This window comes from Pipistrellus kuhlii, unplaced genomic scaffold, assembly GCF_014108245.1.
Source record: "Pipistrellus kuhlii isolate mPipKuh1 unplaced genomic scaffold, mPipKuh1.p scaffold_m20_p_5, whole genome shotgun sequence".
Lineage (NCBI taxonomy): Eukaryota > Metazoa > Chordata > Mammalia > Chiroptera > Vespertilionidae > Pipistrellus > Pipistrellus kuhlii.
The window spans coordinates 71,458,452-71,471,745 of NW_023425551.1; the positions used below are offsets into that span (position 1 = coordinate 71,458,452).

The 13,294-nt window shown below is 48.0% G+C and overlaps 1 protein-coding gene across 4 annotated transcripts in view; it reads left to right on the plus strand.

Annotated features, from left to right (window-relative positions):
* CLIC5 (chloride intracellular channel 5) overlaps positions 1–13,294 on the plus strand; it is a 141,884-nt gene that overhangs the window by 123,115 nt on the left and 5,475 nt on the right. For 2 of the 4 annotated variants that reach the window (XM_036415103.2, XM_036415105.2), the window contains exons 5-6: positions 6,832–7,016; positions 8,994–9,035. In XM_036415103.2, the coding sequence (XP_036270996.1) occupies positions 6,832–7,016; positions 8,994–9,035 (227 nt within the window). The remainder of the gene's footprint in view (positions 1–6,831; positions 7,017–8,993; positions 9,036–13,294) is intronic. The other 2 variants (XM_036415104.2, XM_036415106.2) reach the window with 1 other exon arrangement.

The following is a 13,294-nucleotide window of genomic DNA, read 5'->3' on the forward strand; positions in this document are numbered from 1 at the left end:
CTCTCCCATTCAAGGCCAAAATCCTTTCTAAAACAAACAAGTGACAGCCACAGTAGCATGAGCTGCCCTTGCGTCTCCAGCCTGGCTGACGCAGCACGAAGGGAGCAGGAGGGGATCTGTGGAAGCTGTCCTTGCAATTTGCTTTCTCATAAACCACTCCTGGTCTCCCCTCTTTCCTGTTTGCACCAGTGCCTAGTAACCGAGACCCGGGAACCGCTTTCCCGTGGGAGCCCCTGGGTCTTTCACAGCTCGCGCCAATTTGGCCAGATCCTCTTTTGGACCATGAGGCCACGTCCAGTGTTCTCAGTCTGATGCCAAAGGTAGACATGAATTCTCCAAACTATCAGATCAAGACCATTTGACACACCCACGTAACCTGGAGAGAACAATGTCAAACCCAAAGAGGAGATTCCAGGAGCCTCGGGATCCTGGACTTGTTGGGAAATGCAAGGGTGAGCTCCATCCTCTCAGCTCCAGGATTCTCCTTGCACCGGGGAGCTCTGGGAGGCTCAGACAAGCTCCCTTCAGATAACTCCTGCTCTGAGCTGCTCGCTTGCTCTTAGACGCTCGCTCATTCTCCCCTTTCTCCCCATCCTCTCACCAACTTAAGTTCTATCACCATACAGAAGTCCCCACCAAGTTTCTTGGGGACAGGGAATTACACTGCCCACCACCAAGCCAACTGTCCTCACACTTCCCTGAGAACATGTGGGCCTTGCCTCAGAACAGCAGCATCTACCTTTCTGCCTCCCGGGCTCTCATCTCCTCTTGTCACTCCTCCTGCAGCCCCGCCTCTCCCCTGCACATTTGGCCTCCAGCACCTTGCCATTTGACCTCTCTCAGTTTCTTCTAAGGAAGGCTGCCTCCTCCCAAAGGCGAGGGAGAGGTGATATTAAATTCTTATTTCATTTTTCTCCCATGACATTATCACTCATGTTTAAAATGATCAAAAGTCAGTATGCTCATACCAGCTATGGTCATCTTCGTATTTTCTCTCCAGGAATATAGAATGGCAAGAGAAATATTTGCTGTTAGCTCCCTGGAACCACCACTGTACTTTTTTTTATTTTTTGTTTTTTATCCTTTGGTTATATCGACATGATTTCAAAAGAGAAAGATGGAAAGTGAAAACTTCATTCAGTCCTCTGGGTTTTTCTCAATATCTGGATAATTCTTTCTTCACAGACAAAACCCAAATGCATGTCTTGCTTTCCACCCAGGTGTTTTGCTGTCACACAGACAGTGTGACATCATGGGTTCAAGTACAGGCCAAGTTGAGAGTTGGAATTTGTTGCTGAGTAGTGATGTGAAGGGTCCCTGTGGGCTCTCTCCTTGTAGACCCAGTCATGGTCCCCGTTAGCACCAAGAACGCCTGGCATCAAGGCATCCATAGCAGAACACAAGTATGTTATCACAGAAATTAGCTGGAAGTTCCGGCTGCTGTGGCTCCGTTGGTTAAGCATCATCCCATGTACCAGGAGGTTGCCGGTTTGATATCTGGTCAGGGCACATGCTCAGGGAGTGGGCTTCAAATTTCTTTCTCATCAATGCTTCCATCTCTCTCTCCTTCTCCCTTCCTCCCTCTGAAATCAATTTAAAAAAATACATTTTTTTAAAATTGGCTGGAAAGTAGGGCATAAGGAGTGGCTTTATGATGGCTGCATTCTTGTCAGGGGGACGGGGTGAGTGAGAGATGTCTGTGGCATTAAGAGAAGATGGCCACCAGGGAGCCATGGGGTGGTCCTGGCACCCAGCGACACCTTGCCGAGTGGAAGAAGTTTACATTTTGGAATCCAACAGCCTGTTTTAAATCCTGGTTTTTCTCCTAACTCATATAGTAGGGTTGCTATTTTTAAAATATTTTCTCTTTGCCTCTCTGAGTTCCTGATTCTAATCTGCCCTAGGCATCCATCAGTCCCATGAGAAATGAGGGTTTCTTTAGAGAAATTCCAAGAAAGAAAAAGAAATTCAATATTTAGCTTCTGATATTTAAAATAGCATTTGCAACAAGACAGTAGCTTTGCAAGCCAAGCCATTGTCTTAACTTTTCTTTAGTTCTTAATTTTAGCACATTAAGAGCCAGGCCTGGAGGGCTCAGCTCACAGGGAGGCTTGCTGCTTTGTGGTGGACATAGGAAAGGCCACACCTTCTTGCCAGGGGGCTGGGGATGGAGAGGAGGCAGGCAAGGGTGCCATGGGACTAGAGACATGTCCGTAAAGCCCCATGGGGCACTTCGCTCTGTATCCTTCCAGGGTTTTGGAGGGGGGCCAGCATCCCATCTCTGACCACACTCTAGGGGCAGCACCTTGTGGTTACTCTGGAAGGAAGTAGGTTCAGCGTAACTGGGAAGAGATGCAGGACTTGTGCCACCTTCCCCAGACCTTCTACCCCGTGGGTCCCGGGACTCATAGCTCCAGGGTGCCATGAGGTCACAGGAGACTCCCCCCTCCCCCCCCCATGACTCAGGGAGAAGAGCAGACAAGGGGACTGTCTGAGAAACAACATTTCTATGCAAAAGCGACTGGGAATTCTCTGCAGGGACCATTTGATTATGACCCCAGACTGAGTTAAAATCCAGAAGACACTACATTGAAGTTGTTTTCCTACCACCAAGGGAGTGGGGAGCTTGTTGGAAAATCATACAGTTAAAAATAGGCAGGTACCTTTTCTCTGTACGCCAGTAGTGGTTTGAACAGTTTGCTTGCACATGTGAGCCTTTGATAAGTCGGAGACCTGTTTCTTTGCGACAAGGAGATGAATACGAAGGTGCATCTCAATAGCTTCACTACATATTTAAATACTAGCTGGTGTAAGCATCCCGGTGGGCCACCTCAGACGTTCAGTCAGTGCATTTGTTGCTGGTGCTGGGAGCAGGACTAGAGCGAGGAGAGGAACCCAGTGGGACGGCTGGTGCTGGCCCTGGGACCAGCCCCCATAGCCGCAGTCTCGTCCATGGAGAGATGAATAGACCCCCATCCAGCCTGCAGATGTCATCAGAGGGGACCCTTGGTTCTTATCTCTCCCAAGTTCACAAGCCAGGGAAACTGAGCACAGCACCCTGGGCCCCCAGAGCCGGGCCTGTCTTTCAAGGAGTGCCTTTGGCATCTGCTCTGCGCGAGCAAGGGGTCTGCATGGCTGTGTGCCGGTGAGCGCCTGGGTGCACAGAGCTCGCCAGTGGCCCAGGGCTGAGCTGTGCTTGCAAGAGCCTTTAGGAGGCAGAGCTGGCGTCTTGGCTCCTGGGTCCCCATGCAGCCTCCATGCCCTGGTAAGAGTATACTATTTTCTTAGCTCAAATTGCCATTCCCAAGTCATTATTTCTCTATGACAAGAAAACAATATTGGGTCTTATGTAATATCAACCTCAATGAATCTGGAAGCGATCATGGAATGGGTGGATATTTTTTTCCCTCCTCAAAAAAGAGCAAAATAAATTTGAGATTGTTTGCATATGGCTGAGGATATTTATGAACTATTCCCCCTTGTTTCCTCATCCCATATTTTACCCAGTGCGTTTGTGTGTGGTACAGAATAAATCTTTATGGGAAGGGGTGGAGAGAGGAAGAAGCAGTTAAAGGCCTGGGTATCCATCAAGTGCCTGGGATGTTAGTGGTTCTGAGTCTCGGGGTCCCCTGCCCTCAGGCTTGTTTGCTGCGGTCTGAGGGTAACCCATCCTGCTATTCAGAAGAAGTTTTTGGAGAGAGGGCTTTGCATGCAAACACTGAGGGAATCAACATCCTCTGGTTGCCTTTACATCCCCTCACTCTCACCAGAGCAGGAAGTGCAACACCATCAGTTCTGTGGCCTGGGTGCTCTCGGCGAAAGAGATAATTAAGTTCCACGGATGCCAGACTGAGCCAGGGTCAGAGCACTGAGTTGGCAGGTAGGACGGAAAAGACCTGGCAGGCAGTGTGTTGGCGCTGGCACTTGTTATTCGATAATAGGCAGCGTGTTAGCACACAGGCCTGCGGGTCTATTCCCTCTGGCTGTGCCTCAGCATGGCTTGTCCCTGAGAAAGGTCCCCAGAGGCACAGGGTCGGGGCTGTGATTGTATATTAAGTCGGCAGAAGCAGAAGGTCCATCTGGCTGTTTATTTCCTCCTCAGGGGGGATCGTGCTTCACACTGGAGCTTCTCAGAACCTCTCACTCTCTGCCACACCTTGGATTTTTCAGAAACACAGTGACCAAGCGTGTGGGGTGAGGGCCTGAGAGCAGGGTGACTGTCACACTTGGTGATGCAATGGCAGTAGCTATCGATCATTCCTACGATGGGCCAGGCACTGTCCCTGAATAATCAGAGTAAATCTCACAGTGGCTGCATGAGGGTTAGAGATTTTTAGTCCCATAGTTGAGATGGGAAAACAGAAGCCCTTTGGAGTTGAGAAACTCACCCCAGGTCATATTTAGTAAGTGCCAAGATGGAGGATGTTTTCAAGATTTGCAGGCTCTGAAGCCAATACAATAAATACTAATAAATAATTTTAAAAGTCAACTTCAGGGTCTTGGAAAAGGTCCACACAATCCTGGGGCCTTGAAGTGTAAGCCTTAGCAGCCTCACAGTAGATCCATCCTGGGCAGGGTCAAAATTTAAGTACAGGATTAGCTCCAGACCACACGGCCCCATCCCTCCCGCCTCTTCTCCTCTTCTCTCTACCATAAGTCCCACCAGCTGCACCTTCACATTCCTGATCCAAACACGCAGAGAGAAGTGATGAAGCTGACACACTCAGGATGGGCCACTCAGCTGTGGCTAAGGCAACAACTACGCCCATTGCCAAATTTTACCTTTCCATCTCAAGAGGTCACTGGAGAGACAGTTTAACTTTTTAAAATAATTTTTAATTTTCAAACACAGTTAACTACAATATTATATTAGCTTCAGGTGTACATTCCACTGATTAGACATTTATATAACATACCAAGTAATCCACCCCCGATAAAACTAGTATCCGTCTGACACGATACCTGCTTATTACAATGTTGACTATATTCCCTGTGTTACACTTTACATTCCCATGACTATTCTGTAACTACCCAGAACAAGCCACCCAAGAAGCTCCCATTGCTATCCTGGGCTGGGCCTCTTTCACCAGAATGACATGACAATTCCCAGACCCAGTGACTTGGGCACAGATTTGAGCAGAGGCCTGCTCAGGGCATTTGGAATCAGAACCTGTATTGTCTCATTTCCCTTCATATGTCTCTTCCCCTTGGATGATAATCAGATGGTCAAATTTCAACAGGCACTCTACTAGATTTTTTTCTTTCTACATTTAATTAAGATTTTATCATAATCTTCCAAACTGAAAAGGTTAGAGGATTTAAGGATGCAAACAAACCCAATATAAATCACAAGTCCTTGGAGGGCGGGGAGGGAGCATAATAAGTGTTGTTGGGTACCCACCCTCAGCTATTGCCCTTGAATAGGCTTCCAATCCCATCCCAGTCTAGACAGTTACTAAGGGGAATACAAGCATTTCCCCGAGTTCTGCTTGCTCCGTTCTCCCAAGCTGGAAACACAAAGCAGATGATGAAGTTCAAGTTCAAATGCCACACCAGGGAGAAGGAAGTATTGAGAAACTATGGCCAACCTCCAGTCTGTTTTTAAACATTCCAGTAAGCATTTGATTCATTTATCTTGGGCTGGTGTCATCTCATTGTCTCAAACAAAAGGCCTTCTATGAAAAGACTGTCTCGGGTTATGTGAGGAGTGGCTAACAGGAGGCACATTTGCAAAACTCTGAACAGGAGACAGTCCCTAGGATCTTCCTCCCGGGACAGTACCTCCCATTTATTCGCTAGAGTTAATATCAGGACTGAATCCTCTGATCTCAGCATCAGAGTGTGGGAAATCCAGCTGGTGGGGGCTGCAGCTGATGAAACAGGTGCAGTGGCCATTGAGTGACGCGGCCAGCCACCACCTCCAGCTCCCTGCTCCGGGCTCAGGTGGGCAGTTGCCATGTCAACGCTCCATGATGAAGTGGTCTGTGCGATTCTGGGTGGAACGACTCAGTGAGAGTGAGTTCCTGGAGTTATTCTATTGAGCATTTTGTTCTGCTCTTGAGACTAAACGAATAAGTGGAGAGATAATTATTGGGTCAAAACTGTCAAAGACTTCTGCCACCTTCTCTTCCTATAAATGTTCATCCTCAGAGCTGCGGCCTTGGCAGGTTTCCATTCGGCTGTGATGGCACGTTCCCAGTGGAGCCCGCCTCCTGGGCCCTGGCCCTTTCCTTTTGGACGGCACTGATTTTTAGAGCAACTTCCTGACACCCACTGGTTCTCTGGGGGCAGTGCCAAGCAGGGGCCCCCACTTTCCTATGTCTTGTCCTCCAGGAAGACTGTTCCCTCCCTTCACAGGTTGGGTTAGCTATGGTCAATGCTCCCACAAAATCTGGTGCATATCTCTGTCCTAGGGCTGCTATTACAGTTATTAGTTATTTAACAGGCCTTTCTTTATGTAAAGGTTAATTGTGGGATATTGGGAAAATATACATACACAAGAAAGGAAAATGAAAGTTGGCTGTTGTTACATCTTCTGAAGATAAGCACTAAGCTCTGATCTGTATGCCAATGATTGCATCTCTATCATCTATCTATCTATCATCTATATAACATCTATCTGTCCTTAAAAAGGATTTGGTCAAGGTCTCTTTTTTCAGGCTACTTGATACTCTTCTGCATCGTGCTAATAGCTGCCAGGTATTTGTATTTGGGGAGCTGGTAGTGGGATGAGGGGAACCGGATTCGGGGTAAGCCATTTCACTGTGAAGACTGTGGCTGTAACCAGTGGCAGGGATGACTAAAGACACTTCTTTTGCTGTCTCATGCCAGCCCTTGAGAGAGGCCTGAACAAGGCACTGAAGAAACTGGATGACTACCTGAGCACTCCTCTGCCGGAGGAGATCGACGCCAACACTTGTGGGGACGATGACAGGGGGTCCCGGCGCAAGTTCCTGGATGGGGATGAGCTGACCCTGGCCGACTGCAATCTGTTGCCCAAACTCCACGTGGTCAAGGTAAGAGACCTCTCCCACAGGTGCTGGCCAGATCCAACTCCATCTTAAACTGTGTGGTTAAGTCAAGGATAGTGCCACCTGCTGGTTGAGAAGTCACATGAATAGGGACCCCAAACCAGTCTCCAGTGTGTACTGGCTGTATAGCCTCCCCGTATAGTTTAGTTTTCACCCATAGATTGCTTATTTCTAGGGTTGTTGGGAGAATAACATGCATGAAGTGCATGTTATTGTAAGGACTCAAAATATAATAGCTGTTATTGCGTTATCATGTATAGTTATACAAAGTCCTGTCACTCCAAAAGCCTGTTCCTTGCCTCTTCTTCCTCACAGGTTTCCACTGGCCACACCCCTCATGTCTGTATTAACTGTGCTCACATGCGCACAGACCCACCTTCTCATTCCCACTAGCAACTTCTTAGGGCGGCAGGTGACCCCTCTTCCTCCTCTATCAATTGAAGGGATAGAGGCTGCAAGAAGGGACATCATTGTTTTACTATTTTACTTTCTGACCACCTTTGACAGGCAGAGTAATCCTTTCCTAAAAGAATCTTAGGATTTGTGAGTTGGAAAGAAGAGAATTCCGAGGTTATCCCATACAATGTCTCTTCCCAAACTGGGCCACTTTCTGTGCATCCATCACAGCTGTGACAGGCTCCTGTGCATCTGTGGCCTCACATTTCTGCCTCAGAAACCAGCCCCACCACTCTGGATAACTCAGATGATTAAAACAGCATTCCAACTGGCCCCCTGCTATCCGTTATTCTCTGGAACAGCATGGGGCAGGGCTGTCCTTTTCATCTCATTTGAAGACAGCAGTGAGTCCACCACACTTCTCTAAACCAACACTTCTCACACCCTTTTTTGGCCCTTGTCAGCCTGGAGAAAAATGCAATGGGGCCGAATTAGACTGTTTTCTATTTGTACACATGTTTATGTCTTATTGTCTCAGACAATAAGCTCTGTAAGACAGGGCCTTCTCTAAGCATGATGATGGGCATATAGTGGTGGCCCTTTAAGAAATACCATTGATCGATTGTTTTATCATCTAGTTGTGTCTTTATGATACTCAGTGTCTGTCTACCTCTCACTGAGAAGAATCAGACTCAGTCATTGATCAGCTAAGGTCCTGGGCTAGATACGCAGGCTACTCTCCAATCACAGCACACACTAGCTTCAGTTGAAATCACTCGGCTGGGTGTGCACTGGTGTTCCCATGGGCTCGGCATGAGCTGAGCCTGGCAGGGAATCACGCACAGCAGTGCTGATGAGCTGGGCAGATACAGCCTATCCATAGGAAGACACTTTGGGTTCAGGGCCAAGCCAATGGTGGATGGTGGGTGCAGCCAAGCAACATCCTTTGAAGTTATTAAGTAGCGCATGCCCCACTCCACCCCCAAAACATCCTTTATTCTCTTTTCCTGAGGAACAAGTGACACCTGTGGGATGATCTGACTTCAGTTCGGTCATACTGTGACCTAGTGATGTAATGGAAAGGCATCCATCCTAAAAGTCAGGAGGCCCAAGTTCTGGTCTTATAACTGGTACCAGATCTCTATGTTTTAATAATTCCAACCTCTTCCATTTGCACCTCCTGCCCTGGGGGTAGTAGCTGCCTCCCAAAGGTAGAACTTCGTAGTTCTTCAGTACTTACTACCTTTTCATATTAAAATCTCTCGGTTAAAATGACCTGTTTGATGTATTGATAGTTATCGAAGAAGGCACCCCCTCCCTGCTCTGTCCAGCTCAGGTGTGGCTAATAAGGAAAGGCAGTGGAACAGAGCCTTCTGCACGACACCTACCATGAGGGAATGCTGGGGCCAGTGCCCACCAGTTCTCCTTGGTCTCTGCTCCCTGCAAGCTGGGGCAGGCCATTTACTCTTTCTGGAAGTCATTTTTCTCTTTCCTGAAAGAAGAGATATGGGTTCTACTCCTCCTCTCTTCTTCTCCCTCTTCCCTCCTTCCTTCTCTCTCACTCAAACATGTGCTGATTACCCGCTCAAGAATCGCTTGCTGAATAAGGTAAACAAACGGCTCTCCCAGGCCCTGTGCTTTCATCCTATAATCTCTTCAGTTCCTCCCAGCCCTGAAAGAATGCTACGCCCCTGTCCTTGGAAGGAGTTCAGTGAGTGGTTCCCTGGGAGAGGCTGGGATCAGAGGAGGATGGCCTGCAAGGGACAAAGGCTGGGCCTCACCTCCTGTCTCCTTGGATTTCTGCTGATCCAGCTTATCAGATCCCAGAGACCTGGCAAACCTCTGAAGTGTAGAAAGAGCGGAGGGGAGCCAAGTCAGGCCTCCAGCTTGGCTTCTGACGCCAAAACTTAATCTGGGCTGTGGGAGCTAACTGTTTTCATATGAAAGAGCAAATTCAGAACATGAGCCTGGAAGTCCCTGCAAACGCCAGAGCTTCCTGTGCGAATCTCACCCTCTCACTCTTATGTGCGCTCCTTTCTCTCTTCCTGTCTCTCTCCTCTCCTCTCCTCTCCTCTCCTCTCCTCTCCTCTCCTCTCCTCTCCTCTCCTCTCCTCTTCTCCTTCTCCTTCTCCTTCTCCTTCTCCTTCTCCTTCTCCTTCTCCTTCTCCTTCTCCTTCTCCTTCTCCTTCTCCTCCTCCTTCTCCTCCTCCTCCTCCTCCTCCTCTCCTTCTCCTTCTCCTTCCTCCCCTCCTCCTTCCCCTCCTCCTTCTCCTTCTCCTCCCCCCCCTCCTCCTCCTCCTCCTCCCCCCCTCCCCCCCTCCTCTCCCTCCCCTCCTCCTCCTCCTCTTCCTCTTCTTCTTCTTCTTCTTCTTCTTCTTCTCTTCTTCTTCTTTCTGTTCTCTTCTTCTTCTTCTTCTTCTCTTCTTCTTCTTCTTCTGCTCTCTTCTATCTTCTTCTTTCTTCTTTCTGCTTTTCTTCTTCTCTTCTGTCTTCTTCTCTCTCCTTCTCCTCTCTCTCTCTCGCTTCCTCTCTTCCTCCTTCTTCTCTTCTTCTTCTCTCTCTCTTCTTCTTCTTCTTCTCTCTCTTCTCTCTCTCTCTCTCTCTCTCTCTCCCTCTCCCTCTCCTCTCTCCCTCTCTCTCTCCTCTCTCTCTCTCTCTCTCTCTCTCTCTCTCTCTCTCTCTCTCTCTCTCTCCTTTCCTCCCTTCCCACCTCCCTCCCTCCTGGCTCTCTTTCAGGTTCATCTTCATCCATGGAAGCCAAGTGGCTCTGGCCCAGGTGCTCACTGAGTGCCTGGTTTGAACTCTATTCGTCTGGCTCCCTTCTAGGTCTCATCACCCCAAGTGAAGTCAACACCCAAGGAAACAACAGTTTTGTGACAAAGGCGGGCACACAGATTCAGGCAGGCAGGACATGGCGGGCCTTTCGTAGCCTCCGCTGGGGCCATTGCCTGGGCTGTGATCTGTCCAGCTCCTGCAGCAAACATGAATATATTTTTATATATTGCATTTCTTGTTTTCAAGCTCATAGGATATCCTTTAAATGCTTGAAGATAAATTCCAGCATGGAGAGACCTGAAACCGTCTATCCATCAGTAATCCACCACTCCTGCATGGATTTGCTCATTAGCCAAGACGGCCTCTTCCAAAGGCTTGTGGGCAAACCCAGGGGCCCTAACTTGCAGGGAGCAGAGACCAAGGAGAACTGGTGGGCACTGGCCCCAGCATTCCCTCTCGGTGGGTGTCATGCTGAAGGCTCTGGTTCCACTGCCTTTCCTTATTAGCCACACCTGAGCTGGACAGAGCAGGGAGGGGGTGCCTTCTTCGGTAACTACATCAAACAGGTCATTTTTACTGAGAGATTTTAATATAAAAAGGCAGTAAGTACTGAAGGACTAGGAAGACAAAACGAACAATGAAGTTCTACCTTTGGGAGGCAGCTACTACTCCCAGGACAGGAGGTGCAAATGGAAGAGCTTGGGATTATTAAAACGTAGAGACTTTGATGAGGGGCCTTGGACCTCTGAGGTGGGGTGCTGCTCAGCTGATGCTGGGGGCCAAGTTCAGAGGACGGCTGGTGAGACTGGGACCGAACCTCTGCCACGGGGCCACTGTTGGGTGCTGGCCTTTCTGAGCTGGTGTGATGGCACAGGTCCCGTGTGCTGGCAAAACAGCTAACTGGATGCAGCTGCAAATAAGGAGCAAATAAGACTGGCATGAACAGGAAGCCAATTGGAAGGAGCAACTCCCTCTGCCCTCCTTCACCATCACAGGCTTTATTTCTAGCGCCCCTTATTGGTAGAGCCTAACAGGGAACAGAGGTATGATTTGAGCAGTCTTAGCCCCAGCACCACAAAGAAGCAAATACAAGGTGTGTTTATAGAAAAGCAACAAGAGAGGCATAACTGGCACTGGAGGGATTCCCAGGAGAGCTAGTCCTTTGTCATTTACACAGGCCTGAGTGGCAAAGTGGAGAGACCTGTGGATTAGAAAGCAGGGACTATAATAAATATTAGTGATTATTCTGTAATATTGGTTGAATTAATTGTTTTCCTGTGTCACATTGTGTAAGCCACCAAATCTCTGGTGGCTTCAGTTTGCTCATTGCTAAGGACATTCAGTCTTTAAAATTAAGCAGTTTGATTACATTTAACACAAACCACACTTTGATGTTGGGATAGCTGCAGATGGTAAAGATGAAATATAACTGCTTATGGAATCCCTGCTTATTGAACCTCTTTATCTTACTTTTCTCATCTGCAGAATGGGACTATAATACACTCTGCCTTATAGTTATTTAGAGATTTAAGTAACTTGCAGAGTGCTCACAGCAGTGCCTGGAGTAGAGCACATGGGAAAGGTTTGCTGTAGTGGTTACTCTCATCAAGAGCATTGTTGAGATTATAGAGGGGCACAGGAATGAAGAAGTTGTGGTTCCTGCCCTGCTCACACCTAGGGAAGTGAGCAAGAGACACTAAAACAGTGACTGTGATTCAGAGTAGAACAATATCAGTGTTGTAATAGAAGTTCAAAACTGACGTAGGAGGGAATGAATCCTCCTTGGAAATATGATATCTAGGAGGCTGAGCCTTTCATGCAGTGGGTCGTCATTGTTCGCCACTCAGCATAGCTTTCCGGGGAACCCTGCACATCACTGGCAGCAAAATGAGGTGAAAGTCCATGGGGGCTGATCTGGGGGTTCTCTGAGTGGGAAGATCCTGACCATTGGCCCCTGTCTCAGAAGAAAGCAAGGGAAGGAGTCAGAAATCTGTGTTTAGGAGGGAGAGAGAGATGACACTGGCTATCCCCACCCCAGCCCCTGTGAGGTTAGAGGAAGGACCAGCTAATGTGCAAGCCCTCATGTGTACAAATCTTTGCGTACATTCATGATTATTTCCTAAGGAAAAATCCCTAGAAGCAGAATGACTAGGTCAAAGGGAAAATTATATTAAAAATCCCTAGAAGCAGAATGACTGATAGAAGGGAAAATTATATTTGAATATAAAGTATTCAAAACTTCCAGACATTGCCAACACAGCGTTAAACCAAGAGCATGAGGCCCCTATGACCACACAGGCCACATGTCTGTGAAGCCCTCCTGGCTGTGAGACCTGATAAAAGAGAACACCCTGCCCCAACCTATGAAGGAATGCAATGCAAATGGGTAAAGGGTGGGTCTCAATGAATTATAACAGTATGTCATGTTTCTTGAACACTGAGTCTGAGTCAGCCACCCCTCCAAGCATTTATGTGTGTTAACTAAATTTATGTGTCTCTACAGTTCTCTCCACTATGCTGCTCAGCCCTATGTAAGACCAGCCCTATTATTACCTCTATTTTAGAGATTAAAAAAAAAAAAAAATTGGGGCTCAGACAGATTAAGTAACTAGTCTAAGGTCACATAGCTGTTAAGTAGTGGAGTCAGGATTGCAGATCCAGTCAGTTGGGATCCAGAGCCTGTGCTTTTAACCATTATGCAACTCTCAACATGAACACTACTTCCCGAATGCCCAAGTCCATGGCGCCCAGTGTGGCAAATAGGGAGAGAACAGAAATCGCTTTATTCACTCCCATATACCTGGAACCTAGATATACATTCAATATATAACTTACTTTTTATGTTTTTACTAGAGGCTCAGTGCACAAAATTTGTGCACTTGTGGGGGTTGGGGGGTCCCTTAGCCTAGCCTACACACTCTCGCAGTCCAGGAGCCCTCAGGGGATGTCTGACTGATGGCTATAGGCCCGCTCCTCTCTCAGTCCCGATTGGCTGAACCCCCATCAGCAAGCTAACCTACTGTCTGCTCCTTGGTGGTCAGTGCAGTTCATAGTCACTGGTTGATTGGTCTACTGTCTGCCCTCTGGTGGTC